This window comes from Chiloscyllium plagiosum, chromosome 22 (genome assembly GCF_004010195.1).
Source record: "Chiloscyllium plagiosum isolate BGI_BamShark_2017 chromosome 22, ASM401019v2, whole genome shotgun sequence".
NCBI lineage: Eukaryota > Metazoa > Chordata > Chondrichthyes > Orectolobiformes > Hemiscylliidae > Chiloscyllium > Chiloscyllium plagiosum.
Genome location: NC_057731.1, coordinates 39,189,295 through 39,210,401, shown reverse-complemented (window position 1 = coordinate 39,210,401; position 21,107 = coordinate 39,189,295). Strand labels below are relative to the sequence as shown.

The following is a 21,107-nucleotide window of genomic DNA, read 5'->3' as shown; positions in this document are numbered from 1 at the left end:
TAACATTTCGAATGTAGGTGACTCTTCATCAGAGCTGGCGTGAAGTGTGGAGGGGACAGCATTTATGCAATAGTTGGGGGTGGGGGGTGAGGAGGGTTGGAATACTGTAGGAAAAAGGATGTTGATAGTTCAGACTAAGTGATCAGAATGTGAAAATGGCAGAACAATGCTGTGTCTAACTGCCAGACTGGAAAGAACAAAATCCCACTGGGTTAGAGGGAAGGGAGAGAGGACGTGATAACAGAGAATGTAACAAGCAAGGCAAAAAGAAAGGGAAGGAATGGAAGTGGGTTCGCAATTTCAAGGTGCTGAACTCAATATTAAGTTCAGAAGGTTGGAAAATGCCTAGTATGAAGATGAGATGTTATTCTTCCAGTTTACGCTGTGGTTCACTGGACCATTGCAGCATGCCCAGGACTGACAAGTGAGCACGCGAACAGGATGCTGTGTTAAAATGACTGGAAGGTTGGGATCAGGTTTACACAAAGACTGGAGGAATTCCGCAAAGTAATCCCCCAGTCTGCATTTGGTTTCTCTAATGTAGAGTAGGCCACATTGGGTGAAGCAAGTACAATTCACAAGATTGGAGGAGGTGCAAGGGAAATGCTGCTTCACCTACTAATTCTATTTAGGCCCTCAAATGGTGAGCAAGAAGGAGGTGAAGGGGCAGTTGTTGTACTTTTTACAGTTACATCGGGAAGTGCTGTGGGAAGGGGAGATGTGGTGGTGGTGTTTGAGGAATGGACTGGGTGCCCTGGAGGGAATAATTCCTGTGAAAAGCAGACAGGGGAACTGAGCAGAAGAGGTGTTTGGTGGTGGCGTTTTACTTGAGTTGTCTGAAATGGCAGAGAATGATCCTTTGAACGTGGAGATTGGCGGCATGAAAAATCAGGACAAGTGGAACTTGATCATGTTGTGAGTGACGAGAAGGGGCAAGGTGATAGCTTGGATGCAGTTGAGGACCCTGTCACCACAATGAGTGGGAAACCATGGTTTTGGAAGAAGCAAGCAATGTTGGCAGGGCTGTTTTGGAAGATGGCATCAACTGAACAGATATGACATAGGCGAAGGAACTGGGAGAATGGGATGAAGTCCCTGCAGCTGTGGGATGTAAAGAACTGTAGTGAAGGTAGCTAAGCTATGGGAGTCAGTGGCTTTGTTGTGGATGGCAGTGGACAGTTTATTCCACAAAATGGAGAAAGAGACGTCAAAGAAAGGAAAGGAAGTGTCAGAAATAGAAGATGTGAAAGTTATAGAGGGGTGGAAATTGGAGGCAAAATGGACAAATTTTTCAAGATCCTAGAGGGAGCATGAAGTGGCACAGAAACGGTCGCTGAAGTCCCAGAAAAAGAGTTGAGGGAGGGGGCAAATGTAAGACCGGAACAAAGATTGTTCCACATACCCCATAAAGAGGCAGGCAAAACTGCGTCCCATGCGGGTGCCCATAGCTAGCCCTTTGACTTGGCAGAAGTGAGAAGAATTGAAGGAGAAATTGTTCAGTGAGAATACAAATTCAGCCAAGAGGCGGGGAGTACTGGTTGGAGATTATTCAGGCCTCTGGTTGAGGAATAAGTCAAGAGCTCTCAGACCATCCTGGTGGGGAATGGAGGTATAGAGGGATTGGACATCCGTGGTGAACAGAAGGCAGTTAGGGCCAGGGAACTGGAAATGGCAAAGGGCATCAGAGGAATCGAGGTTATAGGTGAGCAGGGTATGGATAAGTGGAGAGTGGATGGAGTCCAGGCAGGAGGAAATGAGTTTGATGGGGCAGGAACAGACTGATACCATGGGCATACCGGGGCAGACTGGTTTCTGTATTTGGGAAGGAGCTAGAAGCAGGCTGTCCAGGATTAGGAGACTATAAGGTTGGAGGCAATAGGGGAGAAGATCTCCAGAGGTAATGAGATCGGTGACAGTCCTCACAACAATATCTTGATGTTCAGATGTGGGGTCATGGTCCAGGGGGCTGTAGAAAGAAGTGTCCGAGAGTTAGTGTTGAGCCTCTGCAAGGTAAGGATCAGTGCGCCAGACTACAACAGCACCACTTTTCTCGGCTGGTTTAATTACCAAGTTAGGGTTGGACCTGTGAGCAGCAATTTCAAAAGGGGATAAGTTAGAGTGGATGAGAGGAGCAGAGACATTGAGACAGCCAATGTCACGCTGGCAGTTTTCACTGAAGAGATCATGGGCAGGTAAGAAGCCAGAAGAACGGTCCAAGTGGAGGGTGAGTACTGGAGGTGGGTAAAGGGATCAGTGGAAAGAGGGGGGAGTCCTGCCCAAAGGAGTGAGTGCAGAGCTGGAGGCGGAAAAACAATTCGACATCATGGCGAGCCCAAAATTCATTAAGATGGGGGCGTAAGGGTATGAAGCTGAGTCCTTTGCTGAGGACTTGAATACTGAAGGATGAGTGGTAACCTTATGGAAGTTTACAAAGTTATGCAAGGCATGTATCAAATGGATAGTTGGAGTCTTTTTCCTAGAAATGTAAGTTACTTGGGGACCTAGGTTTAAAGTAGAAGGAGTTAAGTTAAAAGGAAATATGAGGGAAATGTTTACAAAGCATCTGGTAAGTACCCGGAATGTGCTGCCAGAGGAGGTGATGGAGACAGATACAATAGCAAAATTTAAGAGACATCTTCACAGAATCATGAAAAGGCAAGGATTGGAGGGATATGGATCATGTAGAGGCAAATTGATTTTAGTTCAGAGAGGCATCACGTATTGGTGCAATCTTGGTTCGCCGAAGGGCCTGTTCCTGTGCTGTAATTATCTATGTTTCTTTGTTCTTTGCAAAAAGCTGTTCAGCAAACTTAGATATACCCAAGTCTAACCATACTAAGTCAGTTTTATGTTTAAACTTCTATTTCTCAAAGCAGTGCCTTTTCTGGATAATCTTTCCAAATTAGGATTTATGCTGTGCCTTCATGCTGTGAGTCCATTGGTTGTTGTAAAAAGAAGCAGAGAGTGCACATCATCCCAATTTCCATTTGTTATTATTTTAAAATAGTGAAATGCACTGGGGACTTCACAGAAGAGACAATTTCTGTTAATCGAATACTAGACTTTGGCAAGCAGTGCGATAAACCAGGGACAGAGACAGTTCAAGAGGGCTGATGGTGAGAAAGAGCTGGATGCCATCCACTTACTTGTGGACTGTGCTGTTGTGGCTTTGGATGATGGTATTGGGAGGAATTGTGTCGATTGAAAATATGAGGGCATTAAGAATGGATTTTTACTGGGGAGTGAAACTTCAGGGAAAATGGTGTGGAAGGGGAAGAGATGTTATTCCAGGTCATTTTCTGACTATGATTCTACAAAAAGGAATGAAATTGGATGAAGGCAGTCCCAAATAGTTGGGCAACAGAAGTGAGATGTTGGGGGGAATTGTGATTTGAAGATGCCGGTGTGTGATATGGTAAAACTACAAAAAAAGCCTTTGAACAGGATAAAAGTGATGGACAGAGAGAACTGATCAGACACACCAAAGGTAACTCATGGCTGAGGCCCATTTTACTGCTGTAATAGGGTGGAAATTTGGTTAGAGACATTCACATGTATAACTACAGGAACTATAGGCCTGCATGTCAGAATGACTCTGTGTCTCCAGCCTTTCTTTCAACTCCAGAGTAGTAGGAGTAAAGGCAGAGGGTTGAGGATGGGTGTTTCAGGAGAGGTTGGTGATGTTAGGAGGCCTGGTGGGGAAGTGGGCAGTTCATGAGTTGAGAGTAACAATATCAAGCCAATGTGAATGTGATGAGGTGTGCTGCCCTTTTAATAGAGTGGGTCAGGTAGCCCAGAGGTGGGACTAGAAGCACTGTCTAGGACGATAGAGCTGAAAGGATGCATAATAAAGCATTCCCTGTTCAAGTTTACCTTATGTTCAATTTCTGGTTCTCGTGAACCACAAATAGAACAGAACCAGGAAAGGAATTGGGGTGTTATGAAAGTGAAAATTTTATTGATTTGATTTTAAAGTTGTGAACAGATTATATGGAATACTAACAAAACAATATTGGAAATACTCAGAAGCTCAGGCAACATCTGTGGAGAGGAACAGCGTTGACATTTCAGATAGATAATGCTTCATTAGCTCTGGTTAAGAGGAAGTGGGAGCTAGGTGTCTTGGACAAGGTGAACTGTGGGAGAGCATTGTGAGAATGGCACTGAGACTGGAGTGGAACTAGAGAAGGGTGCAAAGTCAAGGTGAGGTGATGGGGGAACCTGGGTGAATTTAGCACAGTAACCTTTGATAAAGTGGGGAAACAACAGAAGTAGTTTAATGCTCTGAATCCTGGTGGGGGAAAAACGGTCTCATCGTATTGTTGGAGGAGAAGATCGAGTTGGCAAAGGTTTTAAGAATCCCTTTTACCACTTTAAGTAGCAGAGAAGAGAAGGCAGATTATCTGAACTCTTGAAATTCCTACATCTTATATTGGTTACCTCACTAAGTATTTTAGAAAGTAAATAAATTCTAAATTTATGCAGATATTTAAATATTACTTTCCATTGACAAATAACCACCTAAAAAATACCCCAGCTCTTCCAGACACAGCCACTAATCTCGGTTTCATCATTTCCATGACAATATGAAGGTGAGAGTAAGAAACAATAGGAGGGAAATTGAAAAAATGGAAACAATGCTGAGTGACTGCAATATCTCCTTCCTTACCTTAGCTGTCTAATTTTTCATTGGAGAAAGCTACAGTATTATTAAATTGGATCTTAGGTATAAAGGGACTGTCTTATGAGGAGAGGTTAAGTAGATTGTCCTGTACTCAGTTGAGTTCCAAAGAATGAGAGGCAACATTAATGAAACAAACAAGGTTTTTAAGGGACTTGGCAGGGCAGGTGGGGAAAGGTTGTGGGAGAGTCTTGGAGCAGAGGCATTTCAGATTAAGTGGTGATACATTTAAGAAAGAGATGAGAATTTTCTTCTGTCAGATGGTTGTGAATCTTTCGAAGTCCTTACTGCTGAAGGCTGTTGAGATTGTGTCATTAAAGTACATACAAGGCTGAGATAGACACATCAGGCAGGAAAGTGGAGTTAATAATTCTCACATCAGCCATGAGCTCCTTCAGTGGCAGAGCAGACTCAATGGGCTAAATGGCCTTATTCCCTCACTAGTGAACACATCTCCTCAACAATTACCCTGTCAAGGCCGCTCAAAAACTTGCATTTTTCAATAATATTATCCTTCATTCTTCTAAACACTAAGAAATAAAGGCCTAACCTATTTAGACATCCTAATAAACCAAGCTCTTAGTCTGAGGAACAATCTTAATGAATCACTTTTGAACGGCCTCCATTTTTTAAATACAAGTGCCAAAACCATATACACAATGTCTGGTACAGCCTCATTAACAACCTGTACAGCTGTAGTGAGACTTCCTTATTGTAATCTTCAACTACTCAGCAATAGAGGAGCAGGAAAATCGATGTTTCGGGCAAAGGTCCTTCATCCGGAATGAGGTTGGAAGCTTTGGGGGTGGAAAGATAAATGGGAAGGGGTTGGGGCTGGGGGTAGCCCCAATAGGCTATATTGCAGATTCATTCTGTCCTCATCACAACATGCCCTTCCACCTAGTTTTGTATCATCCATGAATTCTAGTGTGTTATACTCTGCCCCCCCTTCCAAGTTATTACTTCATATAGTAAATAATTGAGGCCCTAGGAATGATCCTCGTGGCATTCCAATTGTCATGATTTTCCAACCTGTAAAGTGCCCATAAATCCTAATTCTTCATCTTCTGATGTTGGGAGTTTCTATCTTGTCCAATCATGTTTTATTTGGCCCCTTATGAAATACCTTCTGGAAATCCAAATGCAATACACCTCCTGATTCCTTTTTTTTTTCAAATCAACTCTGCTTGTTATTATCAAGCAAAGTAAGTTTATCAAACATGATTTCCCTTTCACAAAACCACATTGACTCTGATTGTATTAAGGTTTTCTAAATGTCATGCTATTTCTTCCTTAATAATGGATTCTAGCATTTTCCCAAATCCACAAGTAGGCTAACTGCCCTACAATTTTTGCTTTCTGTCTCCATCCCAGAAATGGCACGGTGGCTCAGTGGTTAGCACTGCTGCCTCACCGTGTCAAGGACCCAGGTTCAATTCCAGCGTCGGGCAACTGTCTGTCTGTGTGGAGTTTGTCCATTCTCCCCATGTCTTTGTAAGTTTCCCCCAGGTGCACCAGTTTCCTCCCACATCACAAAGATTTGCAGGTTAGGTGAATTGACTGTGCTAAATTGCCCATAGTGTTCAGGGATGTGTATGTTAGGTGCATTAGTCAGGGAAAATGTAGAGTAATAGGGTAGGGGAATGGGTCTGGGTGGGTTACTCATTGGAGAGTCATTATGGATCTGTTGGGGCAAATGGCCTATTTCCACAGTGTAGGGATTCTATAACTTCTATAACATCCTTTCTGCAATAGTGGTGTCACAATGGGGGTTTTCCATTCCACTGGACCCTTCAATGAATCCACTAAGTTCTGAAACCCTTTGAAACCCTTGGATTTAGGCCATCAGGTCCTGAGGACATGTCTGCCTAAAGTCCCATTAGTTTGTCAAATACTTTGTCACTCATGATAGATCTTTCCTCTCTCTGCTTTTCTGTTATTTTCAGATATTTATAACGTTCTCCACCATGAAAATTGAGACAAAGTATTGGTTTAAACTATTGCCATTCCCTTGTTCCTCTATTATAAATTTTCAGTTACCTTCACCCCTCAAATTGAATTTGAAATTCTCTCAAGCCAAGATTGCTATAAAGAGGATTCTAAAAATGCGATCTCTTAATATTTCTCGTCATTATACATTACTAAACTGAAATAGCCTGTTCCTGGTTAGGTTCTGTAATGTACTGCTCTCAGAAATAATCCCTGATGCACTCTACAAATTAGTTTCTCATGTTACTCTTGCCCATTTGATTTGTCCAGTCAATATGAAAATTAAAATCAAGATTAGAGTGGTGCTAGATAAGCACACCAGGTCAGGAAGCTTCCGAGGAGCAGGAAAATCGGCTTTTTGGACAAAAGCCCTTCATCAGGAATGAGGCTGGGATTCTCTGAAGTCGATAGATAAATGGTGGTGGGGGGGAGGGGGGTGCTAGTGAGGTTGGGGAAGGTAGCTGAGAGGGCAATAGCTGCCTGACCTGCTGTGCCTTTCCAGCACTACTCTAATCTCCAGCATCTGCAGTACTCACTTTCGCCTGAAAGTTAAAAACGCCCATGGCAATTGTAGTGACCTTCTTACATACCTCCACTACATTCAGATCTATACTTCACAGTTAAATTCTAGATCCCTATCCATGTTTCATCCATGGTCACACCCTGACCAAGAGCAAATTTGGCTTAATTAATCGAAGGGGTGTGATTGACTCCTGAAAGGTAATATCCAGGTATCTCCCTTTCCCCAACCTGATGTGTTGAGGTGTCGGCTGCTTGGACATGAACTCCTCAAAACTGAATCAACTCTCCTTGAATAAGCAGCACTTGCTGCAAATGTGGTCCCAGCGGCATCACCAAATCCCACCTACTCCATTGCCTGCTCAGCCATCTCTATTCTGTTTAGTTCATTAATATGGATGTTAAATATATTAAAAGTGAACTTCTCAAATGTGGTCTTGAGCTGCAATGTGTCTCCTGATTTAAATCCTTTGGTAAAACATAAGAGACACTGAAAAAGAAACCGAGTAGTCACCTATCTATTTTCCCATGACGTCACATTTCAGTTCTGACAGGTTAGAAACAGTTTAAGGGGACACTGTGCTGCTGGTTTTAATCTCCTCCCACTGCTGTCCTTCTCACACAGGTCTACTCTTCTCTTTGTGAATCTGCTGTTTCCATGCTTTGTCATGTTGGGAAAGGCTGCTGACCATTCTCTCTCCCCCTCTCCCTCTCTGTCCTGCCTTTAGTGAAGCTGCCATTCTCACACTGTTTTGCAGTGGTTAAGAAGCTATTACCTCAATTCTATCTCAAGTTATTTTAGAATCAAAAGTAGAAATGCTAAAACCTGTACAGCTAAATGGTAAATCAGTGATGGCAACTCTGAGCAAAATCTTGTGATCATTGTTGGTGTAATTTTGATTCATTTTCCTTTTTGTGAGTAGAATGCAAAATTGATTGAAGAAAGAAATAATGCTATTCATCAACTGAAGGAGTTTCATAGAGGTAAGTCAACATGTTTGATATGTTGACATTCACTGAGTGTTACAGTAGCTGCAAAAAGCGAGTAAGTTTTCTAGAATTTGTAGCCTTATCAGACCTATTGTGGGAATGTGTAGAAATAAAGCAGGATGTCCAAAATTAGGAACAGATAACTCTGCAAATGTACTCTAGGTTTGTCAGTAATTGAGTGTGACAAGATAAGGTGGTGTCTCAGGCTTTCAGTTTTCAACAATGAACTAAATTACCTCCTCTGTTGAAATGTCTATGGTTTTATTATCGGACTTGGTACAGAGCAGGAATAGAGCCCATTTATAGGATTAACCAAAGTAAAGAAAGGAAGAGAGAACAATATGTAAAGGTCAAGAGTACAGATTTGCTTTCTCAGGTAATTAGCTACCTTAAATGCTGTGTATATAAATGAAGGTTAATTCATTATTTACATTCTTCAATCTCTTTCTCCACCCCTGCTCTTACTGCAATAATAATAATGCAAAGGACGTTGATTCCACCAGGTGCATATTGGCTACAATATATTACAGACTGTGTGTTTTATATGTCTTCAAAGATTTATAACAGTCTTTCTAATGCAATTGATAAGTGTTTCATTTTGTTTAGTAAGCTCAGGCCTGCATTAAATGTAATGAAGGAAAAAGGGGAAAGGAATAATTGTAAAGGCCATAGAGAGCTATAAAGGCAAGCTTCTGAATGCTAAAATATGACACTAGAGCTTGTGTCAAAATTGGTTTAAAATAAAGTTACCATATCACTGTACATAATGAGAATTTTCCTTTTTGGCTTGAATGTTATGGGGCTGTAATAGAATGATTAATTGTGTACAATTAATTCTGGATGTACCTAAACTCTAGTCCAATTGGCACTTCATGTTTTACAGATTTATGTGGGTGAGCCATAAAATAAGAAACATGGCGGCTCTGGAACTTTGTTTCCTGTGTCTGTAAATGAGCAAGCTCTGCTTTCCCTGCTAACCACAACACCGTAAGATGTAGGAGCAACAGTAGGCCGTTCAGCAAAGGGCTGGAGAATCTGTGCACAACATCTGTCTGATGTTGTGGCCTCAGGAGGTGAGCCACTTGGCTGCCATTGTGGAGAGCCAAATCCTGCTGAAAGACTGGTATCTACTCTTATGCACAGGGGCCTCTAGTCTATTTGCTCAAGTCTGCAGAATGCCATGGGAATGTGACTCACACTGAGTTTCCTATCTACTTAGTTGTATGAGAGATACCATTGTCACTGATAGGTCACTGCCAAGGTGCCTTGCTGCCCACTGAAATAACTCCACAGAGGCTGGCATCCAATCACCAAGTCACACTTTATTTACACACGGAGAGTCTTTGACACTGATTCATCTCCCTCAGAGTGAACAGAACCTCTGCCACTCCTTTATATCTGTCAGCCAGGACTCCCTATTTGGACCAGATTAACAGCCCCAATCAGGGAACTCTTATTCTATGAGGTCCACCTGTCTGACCTCATTACAATTACTACTTCCCTCCCTTTCTGAGTTCAAGGACATAGGCCTTTTTTTTGTAGCTCCTCCATTTATTTTAGCACCAGGTCTGGTTGCTCTAGCTCTGCCTCAGACACGGCTCACGTGTAACATACAGTAGCTCACCTCTTACACCCAGAGCATCTCGGAAGAAATTCATTCTTCTATTCAGGCAACAAAGGCAACGAGATGGTGATGTCTACCGTGTCCATCTCCAATTCTGAGGTATCTTCAATGCTTGATGGAGAGGGCGAAGCCACCAGTTCCAAAACAGTCAGAAAGGCAGTCAAGGAGCTGGGTATGTTTTGATTCCATACAGCTTGTGAGTTTACACCTTTCATATAGTCCACGTGCCTGTTCAGGACCATCTCACCTACCTAAACTTTATATGTCACTGGACCTGACCTCGCATCGACTATGCCTGTTACTAATGCATTGCCATTCCTGTGGTTCCTACACTAAACTTCATCCCCTGAAGTAAACTGTCTTTCTTGCTTAGTAGCCTTCTATCCAGCATTGGCATTCCTGATGCTATTTCACCGCCCCCCTCCAAGGTCTGAGAAGGTCAGATTTAACCTGGTGCATGGTCTTCTCCCCCATTGGCAACTCTGCTGGAGCTATTCCTGTAATTGCATGATGGGTGATCTGATAAATAAGAATCAGGAAAGTGTGGTATCTAATGAAGCTGTAGGCTGTTTCTTCAAGCCTGCCACCAAAGGTTGGACTGTTTGTTTTCCAAGACTATTGGATGATGCATAGTATGGAGCTGTCCTTGCATGATGAATACTATTTCATTTTAGGAAATAGTCACATTTCCTGTTGGTAAAGGATGGCCCATAATCTGTGACCAACACTTTCAGTAGTCCATATATTGCAAAAGATGTTCAAAGTTTGTGAGAAGATTTGTAGCTCGGGTGCTCGTTGCTGTGGTTCTGTTCGCCGAGCTGGAAGTTTTTGTTGCAAACGTTTCGTCCCCTGTCTAGGTGACATCCTCAGTGCTTGGGAGCCTCCTGTGAAGCGCTTCTGTGGTGTTTCCTCCGGCATTTATAGTGGCCTGTCCCTGCCGCTTTCGGTTGTCAGTTTCAGCTGTCGGCTGTAGTGGCCGGTATATTGGGTCCAGGTCGATGTGTTTGTTGATGGAGTTTGTGGATGAGTGCCATGCTTCTAGGAATTCCCTGGCTGTTCTTTGTTTGGCTTGCCCTATAATGGTAGTGTTGTCCCAGTCAAATTCATGTTACTTGTCGTCTGCGTGTGTGGCTACTAGGGATAGCTGGTCGTGTTGTTTCGTGACTAGTTGATGTTCGTGGATGCGGATCGTTAACTGTCTTCCTGTTTGTCCTATATAGTGTTTTGTGCAGTCCTTGCATGGGATTTTGTACACTACATTAGTTTTGCTCATGCTGGGTATCGGGTCCTTCGTTCTGGTGAGTTGTTGTCTGAGTGTGGCTGTTGGTTTGTGTGCTGTTATAAGTCCTAGTGGTCGCAGTAGTCTGGCTGTCAGTTCAGAGATGTTCTTGATGTATGGTAGTGTGGCTAGTCCTTTGGGTTGCGGCATGTCCTCGTTCCGTTGTCTTTCCCTTAGGCATCTGTTGACGAAATTGCGAGGATATCCGTTTTTGGCGAATACCTTGTATATGTGTTCCTCTTCATCTTTTTGCAGTTCAAGTGCATATGATTTCAACTTGTAATTATATGCACTTAGTATTAGACCTCACCACTGAATTCATCCTGAAGCTATGGGTGGCACTGCTGTGTCCTCTTTAAGTAGACCTAGCAGTGGTTTGTGGTCTGGTATTATTACAAATTTATGTTCGTTAAAGGTATTGGTGGAACGTCCTGACTCCAAACATGACCCCAAACCTACCTTCTCTATCTGGGTGTATTTATTCTCTGCATTAGCCAAAGTCCTGAATGCATAGACTATCGGACATTCCTCTCCATTCGGCCGCCTATGAGCTAAATCTACCCAGATATCGTATGCAGAGGCACTGTATGTCAATACCAGATTTCACTTGGGATTAAAGTGTATCAACACCTTAGAAGATGATAGCTGTTTCTTCAATTCCCTGAAAGCTATGGCATGGCTATGCAACCATTTCGAAGGCTGACCATTTTTTAAGAATTGTTGCAAAGGTGCCAGGTTAGGCATGAACTTCCTGTAATAGTTCACCAGCCCAAGGAAAGACCTAAGCTCCGGTACAGATGTGGGAGCTGTGACTCCTTTGATTGTCCTCAATTTATCTTCCAACCTGGTGTAATCTGCTTTTATAGGTCACTTGGGTTCCCTTCTACAACATATGCCCTCTGGGAGAAACATCCAAGAGCTAGGCTCAAGTTCTGTAGGTGCTCCTTTTTAGTCTTCCCTGTTATTAGCACACCATCTACATAAATGGTTCATGTCCAGCTTCATGAAGGACAGACCCCTGCCAGCATTGTGTATGAATCTGCTCTGCAAGGGATTGGGTATTTATCCAGCTGTGAAAAGCAGTTTACTATTTGTTTAAAATTCTCACAAAGTTGAACCAACCCATTGGGGCTTCACAATGGTATGACCAGTGCTGCCCATTCTGCAAACTGGATTGGTTTGATAACTCCTTCGCTTTCCAGTCTCCTGACTCTGCCTGTACTTTTGCCCATAAGGCAAATGGCAGTGGATAGGCCTTGCAGAATTGCTTCCTGATCAACATGCAAGGTGGCTTTGGATCCTTTTGTTAATCCTTCCTGAAAAACGTCTAGGTATTTAATTATGACTTCTCTCAGGCAGCTATTTTTAATCAAAAAATGTTGAGCCAATCCAGGTGAATCTTTCTCAACCAATTGCATTCCATCAAGCTTGGGCCCGAGCCTTTTACTACAATCAGTGATAACTGAACCAGCTGCGTCTCATAGGTGATTAAGTTGTAATCTTAATCTGTAAAGGTTCTCTGGTATAGGTTCTCAGTCTAGCTGAGGTCTTGTGCAAACTTAAGGGCTGGAGTCTGGAGCGAATTTTGTTAAAGATTGGTTCTGTGATCACGGAAACAGCCATACCTGTATCGACCTCCACTGTAACTGGATGACCATTTAACCAAATGTTTATTTTGATTCGTTATGATTAGGATGCTGCTAATGCAGTTTAACTGTTCCAAACCACATGTAAGTGGACTTCCAAGGGTGTGCACTCTCCGAAATGCTGGTCTATGAGACCTCTTATTCAGTTTAGTTCAAGTGGGACTTCCTTGCTGTCTCAAGTCCACAAGTTATAAAGGCCTGCCAGCCCGAAGCCTGAAGAAAATTTTAACCATTTGGCCAAAGCTTGGCTTTGTTTTGGGATTTTGCTATGGGCTGACCTGGAGTTCCTCTGTTCAGGACATGTCTGGAATGAGGCAATGCAATTTTCTTCACTCAAGTGGCGTTCCCCAAGCTCAGTCAGACTGGCGAGAATGTCTACTTCCATCGAAATACCCTGCAATTCATATGCTCCGTTTGCTGCATTTTCTGATGATAAAGCCAGTTGTAGTGCGTGAAGTCCAATTTGGCTTCAGCTAGTAGGTGTTTTTGCATGGTTACATCACTAATCCTAAAGACCAAACGGTCTCTAAGTATCTCATTAAAGGTTAAACCAAAGTCACATGGCTCTGCTGGTTGTCTTAACCTCATCAAAAATCCAGTTCCGTATTCCCCTGGTTCTCAAACTGCCAAGTAGAACTGATGGCATCTCAGAATTAGAGGAGGCTTGGAGTCCTTAACTAAACCTGTCAACTCTTGAAAGGTTTGATTATCTGGTGCCTTGGGAAAAGCTTAATGAGACAAATTGCATTGCCTTCCTGTAAAAGATACTGGTGAACTCTATTGACTGGGGGATGCTGCATATATTCCCAGCTGAGGTTTGAAAGGAGCCAGTGGCACAGACATTCAGTAAGGCTGTGATCTTCAGTGCCACGGTACTATTGCCTTCCAAGCTGCATGGTTACAGAACTGCCTGCAGGAGGCGACGAATATACGTGATAGCTTCACCAGTCATACAGAGACCCCTGTGGAACTGCTTTTCACTGATCTCCTTGCAGTTGAAATGCTGTCAGAATGCCCTCTCTTGTTACATCTGGATTTCCACCTCAGGTGATGCTTCTTTATCCACAAAGCAGTCCCTGAGTCTCGAATATCTGGTCCTGTTGGTGTTGTTCATCCTGTCTCTCCTCTTCCTTATTCATTTCAACCTTTATAAAGCTAATACAGCCACTGGGTTAACTTGGTGAAACATCTCTCATGGAAGTATAGATCTGTGATGCAGTATCAGGAGTAAGATGTGTTTTTTTTATTTTCCAGGTACTGACTGCATAACAGTTTCAGTCCCATGTCTTCATCTTCCAGATGCAAGAGCCTATGAGTGCTCCAGCCCAGCTACACGTAGAATAAACACCCAGCACCATCACTGCTGCTGTTGATTCTTGGGTTCCCTTCTTATCAAAGGATTAATGAATGACAGACATGGTTGTGATGTTGTTCGGCGCTGAAAGAGCTTAATTATCTTTATTCTGCAACAAATGCTTAACTTGAGTGCAAAGCCCTTAACTGAGAGCTGTGAGTAATGGGACTTTTCAGTTTCTGTTTTGATTACCTCACCTTGGTGTGTTTGCACACTGCGGGAACATGTGCAGACTGCTCTGGGGCCCCTCCTATTTGTGTGGTGCATTTTCTGAGAGTCCTTCTTTTGAAAAATGGTTTTCAGAAAGATGGTGGTTCTAAAGTTTTCCTTTTATAATTTCTCCACCTACCCTTCTCCTCTAGACTATAATTTGTGTCCATCATTGTAGATTATTTTCTCCTGACCTTTGATGTCCTCTCTGACCTGCTTCATTCTCTCTGAGACTATCGGCCTTTTCACTACCTCCATGGACATTCTTGGTTATTGCCCTTTATTCCACTCAAATCTAGATTCCTGTGCCCAACTACATCCTTACACCACCCCTTAGTTGACTTATCTGCTTTTCCTCCCTCCCCAGCACACTGAATTATCCCATTGAGTTCCTCACAATAAATATGTAGTCCCCATCTTTCCTTGTCTGCCTGTGGGCTCACTGTGACTCTCCCAGTTTTCTCCCTCCATTCCCCAGGATTCTTCCAATGTCCATGATAACCATATCCTTTAACAGCCACTCCTTACTGTTCTTATTCACCAGTATCATCTTTCTGTAAACATAGAAAATAAGAGCATAAGCAGGCCATTTGGCTCTGTTCCATAATTCAATTATATCATGGCTGGTTCTCTATCCTATAGCCTCATTCTCATTTTCCCCCATATTTGTGGAATGCTTGAACATCTAGAAACTTATCTATTTCTTGAATACATTCAGTAATTTTGGCTTTCTCAGCTGTCTGTGGTGGAGAATTCCACAGGTTCACTACAGTTTGAGTGACAAAATATTTCCTTATCTCCATCCTAAATTGTCAGTCCCATTCTCTGAGATTGTGAGCCCTGATGTTTTTTTCCCCGAACAGGGAACATACCATCCCTGCATCTAGTGTGTCCAGTACTGTTAGAAAGTTATACCTTTTGAGGGAGAGCCCCCCTCCCTGATCAGATTTGCTGGCATCAGCCATCTTGGCTGCCACTCTCAGGCAGATGAGTAGGCACAGTAAGCCTTCACCCCTGTCACTGCCAACATTTGTGTAAAGGGAGAGCTTGGTTATAAGGAAGACAAGTTACTGAAGAAGTTTGTACTCATCAGAGCTTCAGAGAAGAAGAAGTCATGTTCACGCCTCATGTGCGTGGTTGGTGTTTGTGAACTGATGTCTTTTCTGGTTTTGGCTGACAAGATTGCACCTAGCAATGTAATTCCACTGTGTTGGGTGTTCATGAGTAATCGTGGTTCATTAAAGAATATAACAGAGGCTTAGGGCACTTAGCTGCCTGAAAGTTGTTGATTGCACATTAAGAAAACTTTAAACTGCTGTTGGAAAACTGAATGTATGCCACCCACAAAATTAAATTTACTCATATGTTTGTCTAAAAGGTTTGTGAGGGAGTGGAAAATTTTCCTCTTCACTTTGGGGTTAACAGATGGTTACAGCATGGAAGCCGGTTGTGTCTGTGCTGATCCCCCAAAGGAACCATTTAGCTGATTCCACTTCCTTGTTTTCTCCCTGTAGCACTGCCTGTTCTTCCTTTTCAGCTAAATCCCTCTTGAATACCTAATTGAACCTGTCTCCATCACACTCTTGGGCATTATGCTCCAGATCCAACAACTCGCTGGGTGAATACATTTGTCATCATGTTTCCATTACTTTCTTTTCAAATCACCTTTCATTAGTTTACCCTGTGATTCTTCATCCTTCCAACAATGGGAATTTCCTTGTCTAATTTGTTCATGATTTTGAAAACCTCCATCGAATCTCCCATCAGTCTTCTGCATGGAAAGCAGCCCCAACTTCTCCAGTCTACCTGCATAACTGAAGTTCCTCACCCTGGGAGCATTCTCATGAATCTTTTCTGCATCTTCTTTACTGCCTCCACATCATTGCCAAAGTGTGACTGTCAGAACTGGAAGCATTACTCCAGATGAGGCTGAATCAGTGCTCCATACAAGTTTAACATATCATCCTTGCTTTTATCATTCATGCACCCATTCATAAGGTCTAGGATGCTGTGTGCTTTGTTAACTGCTTTGAGCGAGTGTATCTGTATATAAACATGGTCTAAGAGAATTCTTGCTTGTCTATTGCACCCTGACCTTGTCATTTCATTGTTAACAACTAAGATAATTAGGAAAAATACTAAAGGGGACATGAAGACTATTGTTTTGAAATAGCAACTTATCATTATCTGGAATGTTTGATCGGAAAGCAAATTTGATAGTAATTTCCAAAAGAGAATTGGATAAATGAGTTTGCAAAGGGAGTATTTGTACAGCTATAGGAAAATGAATAAGGAGTGGGATTAATTGGATAGCTCTTTAAAAGAGCGACCATATGCATGATGGATTGAATGGGCCCATTCAATAATGTAAGATTCCACTATTTTTACTGAAATAGGGGTTACACTGAGCTCTAAGGAGGAGACCTTGAAATAAGTCACGAAAAACATGCTTCCATAAAATAATTCAAAATGGGGTATGATATGTCAGCATAACATTCAAACTTGCATTTAAACAGAAGCATCTGGGTCAAAATCTAAGTTTTTAAAGCAATACTTTAAGAAAATGTAACTTACTTTTATCCCTTCAAATATCTTTATTTTATAGATCAGTATCCATCATAAACCATTCTGTAAACTGCTTGAGAACACATCCTTTGAAGTAAGGTTAAGCTTTAGCATTTAATTACACAGTGGAATTATTCTTTTAAGTTCAGTAAATTAACTATATTTGGTATTAAAGAAAATGTATTTGACCTGACCACACTTCTGTTTTATCTGGCCATGTATTTTATATAGATTTCATGGTTTTGGCTTTTCCTTAACTGGAAGGTTTAGAAACTGGAAACATTTTGCTGTCACTGGATTGTTTCCAGAATGAAGAGTGTTAGTTTGCATTGATTATATTCAATCAGCAGCAAGTATTTCAGACATAGACCTTACTAAAACTCAGGGCAAGGATATTAATGAGCTGAAATTTTTTCATATAAGCACATTTGAAGTATTTAAGGACACACATACATATAACAATTCTCAAAGCAAAACCATGACAATACGAACTTAAGTAGAGTTGAATGTAGTCTTGAAAGTATTTTGTTAAGCCTTCTGCTTGGGGTTACAGAGGTCAATGGCTTAATGTTGATGTAAGCATAAATCAGAAGTACAGTATTAAGAAATGACCTTGGTCTATAATTAAGCTTGAAATGAGAAAAGATCGACATTGGTCAAATTCCAACTCTCCGATCTTAGTTCCAGCTGTTTTTATGGTTCTAAATTATCTTGAGTTCTGTTCTGGTTTGATTTGTACTTAGGCATGAACACATATTGTGTGCAAGTGCTGTTTACTAATGTCAGTTCGTATGTGAAGCAGCTGCATTCTATACCCAATTACATGATTTCATAGATCTCTGAAAATTGGTTCTATTCACAGTCAGCAATAGAAAACCTCAACACAATCATTTCTTTTCAATTGACAGTGGCAAGGTTGATGACAACATGACCATTGTGTTATAATGATAAGACCACCAAGGCATTTGTACTTTTCATCAAGGCGTTTCACAGAGTAGATACAATTTAATTCACTACACTGTCAGCAATGCTCACATTTGTCTGATACCATTATGCTGCCCGTCTCCACAGTTATAATCACTGTCCTAAGAGAAATGCTGTTAAATGATCTCCAGCAGTCAGAGAAACTCTCAATTAGGCCTGCCACTTTCAATGTGTCAGATTGTCTTATGCACTTGTACAATTTCGGTTCCAATCCTGTTTATTTACAATGCCTACCAGTAATTATACTTAACATGTCATTAGCTGAGAAGGGGACCCTGCCAAGGAGACTGCCAGAAACTGTGAAGGTTTTAGGGGGAGTTACTGGAAGACAGCACCATCAGAGGCTTTTAGCCTCTGATGGGATGCTGTGGTAGTGATTATAATGCAAGAATCAAGCTCATCAAGTCATAATTAGATGCCACTCAAATGTGCCACTTGTAATAACAGTGTTGATTCATGTTTTCTCTGTGACAGCGTCTGTTAATTAGTTAAGTGGATTCAGTTGGCCTGTTTGCTACAGTTTATGATTACCTCTGAAAATGTCAAGGTTATTGATGCTTCCAGTGACTGTTGTGCTGTGAAAACTTTTAAAAGACATTGTATAGAGTGAGGTAGAGTTTATTTTAAGGAATTTAACTTGATGTTCTCTGGAAGTGAAATGATCAAAGCTGTATACTTTTTATTGCAGTTTCACAGCTGGTGATTGAGGAAGTCAGTACTATACAAAACCACCTTGACATTGAGAAAAGTTGCCGTGAAAATGCAGAAGTGTTTGCTTCGAAGGTATATGTTGTTCAGTATTTTATGCTGTCTCCTCCTTTAGGATTTCAAAACTGTAGAACTCGATGCTTTTCTCAGGCTTCCAACCCTTGTTTGTACCCAGGGAATATTCACGGTGTTATTTAACCACAGCCGGCTCTCTGTTTCCCTCCCTCCACTGTCGTACCATTGATCTGTTGCAGTTTTGTAAGCTTCCACTTAATGCTGAATTTGAAAACAGTGATACATTTTGCTGCATTCCTAGAGATCTACTTCCTTTTTTGATAGAAAACTATAGAAGGAATGTAATCCTATGCTAAGTGTAACTCTGTATATTAATGTCGTGGGAGCTTTTCACAACAATTTAATAATTCCGTTCACAGAATTAGCTTTAAAAACCTGATGTTCCCTTTAATTAACTCCAATTAGATTTTAATGTGCATTTTGCATTTCCTAAAATAAAGTGTTTAATATTAAGTGTGATTGGATTGTACTAAACAAATTAAATTAGGTAATGCAACTATATTTTAGCAGGAGTTGCATCATTTCCATTTTTATTTTATTGTTTTGATTATTAATGTATGAAATTTAAACAGTTTTTGTTTGTTTCTTAGCTTCATTTTCAGTGAGCCTAACCTATTGACAGTTTGAGTAAAGTTAGTATTCCTGGACTAATGCTCATGTATGAATTGTAATAGGGTATAGAATAGAGAATGTGTGACTAAGGTATAGAATATAGAATACGTGACTTGTAATAGATTTGTAATCATTGACGCTAAACATTAGAATAAAGTAACTGAACTAGTGACAGTACTTAATTGTGCTAATAATTAACTGCTAAAGCATAATTTTAACTAGAAGGAGAAAAAGGATTAAATACATGTCTTATGCTCACCATGGGGTCTTTTTCTCATTTTTTTGTGTTCTCCTCTCCCCTCTATCCTGAAGATAATTATATTTTAATTACCCCTATTCTGACTATTGTAACCTATTTTGTTCCATTCCAACCCTTTCCTCTCCCTAATTTTATGAAGTTCAAAGCAATTTACTTACTCTTGAAGCACGCACTGTCCATTTGGAGATGATGGTAGCTTTTGAGAATATCAGTAGGGTTACACAGTATTCTTCATTGTGATTAGGGTATTTTGTTTCAAGGCAAGATAAAGAGAGATTCCTATCTCTGATGAGAGTATGAGGATGGTTTTTAAATACTCTTTCTAGAGATGGTGGAAGTATTTGACTTGAATGTCTCCTGGAAAATCTACCGTAATGACTTGCCTGAATGGCAAATACCTGAATAGAAGAGGACCGCAGTTAGATTAAATGTTCATGTAATGGGAGTGAGAAACTCATTTTTGTTATTACTCATCTTCTTGACATATACCTTTTTATAGTGAAAGACAAGAAATAAATAAAATGGGAACTCACTCTTTGTTACATCTTGTTTCCTCCACTAAACCTTGCATTGTATTTTTAAGCAGCATTTTTTGGTAAGCATTTTAATACATATCACCTGCAAATTACACACAGAAAATTTGGGTTTATTTTTATTGATGCTAACTAAGCTAAGGGAACTTTGTGCTGAGGAATAAAACTTATTTTCCATTTTGAGCACTCATCAGCGTAAAGGATCCTCATTACCAATGAAACAGTTATAACTCTTCCTTGATTTCAGAAGACCTGCCCCTTACCGCACCAAAGTGACAATTTTGCTGTTTAACATATCAGCCACCATGTAGCCTCTGAGCGAGATTGCCAATTAGCGACAACTTAGAGGCAGTTTTGTGCTGTACATCCGCACCCACTAGGAACAGGATGGATTGAGACAGACCAGCTCATTTCACAAAGGACCCTTACTGTCAGAAGACAGAAGAGACTTCCACCTCATCAGTCAGAGTTGGATTTGAATGCAGATTCCGGAGGTGAAAGGCTCTGTAAACTTCAATAATAGTATAACCCTTACAAAAGTTAGTGAAATACAGCAACTTTTGTCCATAATTTAAATAGAAGAGGTGCAGCTGGGTAACCATTACTAAATAAGGAGACCTGTTTGAAGTCACTTCTCATTTTTTGAGATTTCTATGTGGTTTTATCTGTTTGCAATCTTACTAAATTTGATCACTGGAGGTAATGTCATCCACCAGTATATAATATGGAAATTCTGCCTTTTTAGAATTAGAATTAGAATCCCTACAGTGTGGAAACAGGCCCTTTGGCCCAACAAGTCCACATCGACTCTGGGATCTGTAACCCACCCAGACCTATCCCCCTACCCTATATTTACCTCTGACTAATGCACCTAACCTAACCTAAACATCCCTGAACACAATAGGCAATTTAGCATGGCCAATTCACCTAACCTGCACATCTTTGGATTGTGGGAGGAAGCCCATGCAGACATAGGGAGAATGTACAAACTCCACATAGACAGTCGCCCAAGGCTAGAATTGAACCCGGGTCCCTGGCACTGTGAGGCAGCAATGCTAACCATTGAGCCACTGTGCTGC

The 21,107-nt window shown here is 41.3% G+C and overlaps 1 protein-coding gene across 8 annotated transcripts in view; it reads left to right on the top strand.

The window, feature by feature from the left end:
* Window positions 1-21,107, top strand: part of shtn1 (shootin 1) — a 105,316-nt gene that overhangs the window by 12,648 nt on the left and 71,561 nt on the right. For 4 of the 8 annotated variants that reach the window (XM_043712830.1, XM_043712827.1, XM_043712833.1 and 1 more), the window contains exons 3-4: window positions 8,113-8,173; window positions 18,530-18,624. The exons of 1 other annotated variant lie outside the window; for it this stretch is intronic. In XM_043712830.1, coding sequence (XP_043568765.1) covers window positions 8,113-8,173; window positions 18,530-18,624 — 156 coding nt within the window. Of the gene's footprint in view, window positions 1-8,112; window positions 8,174-14,163; window positions 14,238-18,529; window positions 18,625-21,107 lie in introns of those variants that run through there. 3 more of the 8 variants (XM_043712829.1, XM_043712828.1, XM_043712832.1) reach the window with 3 other exon arrangements.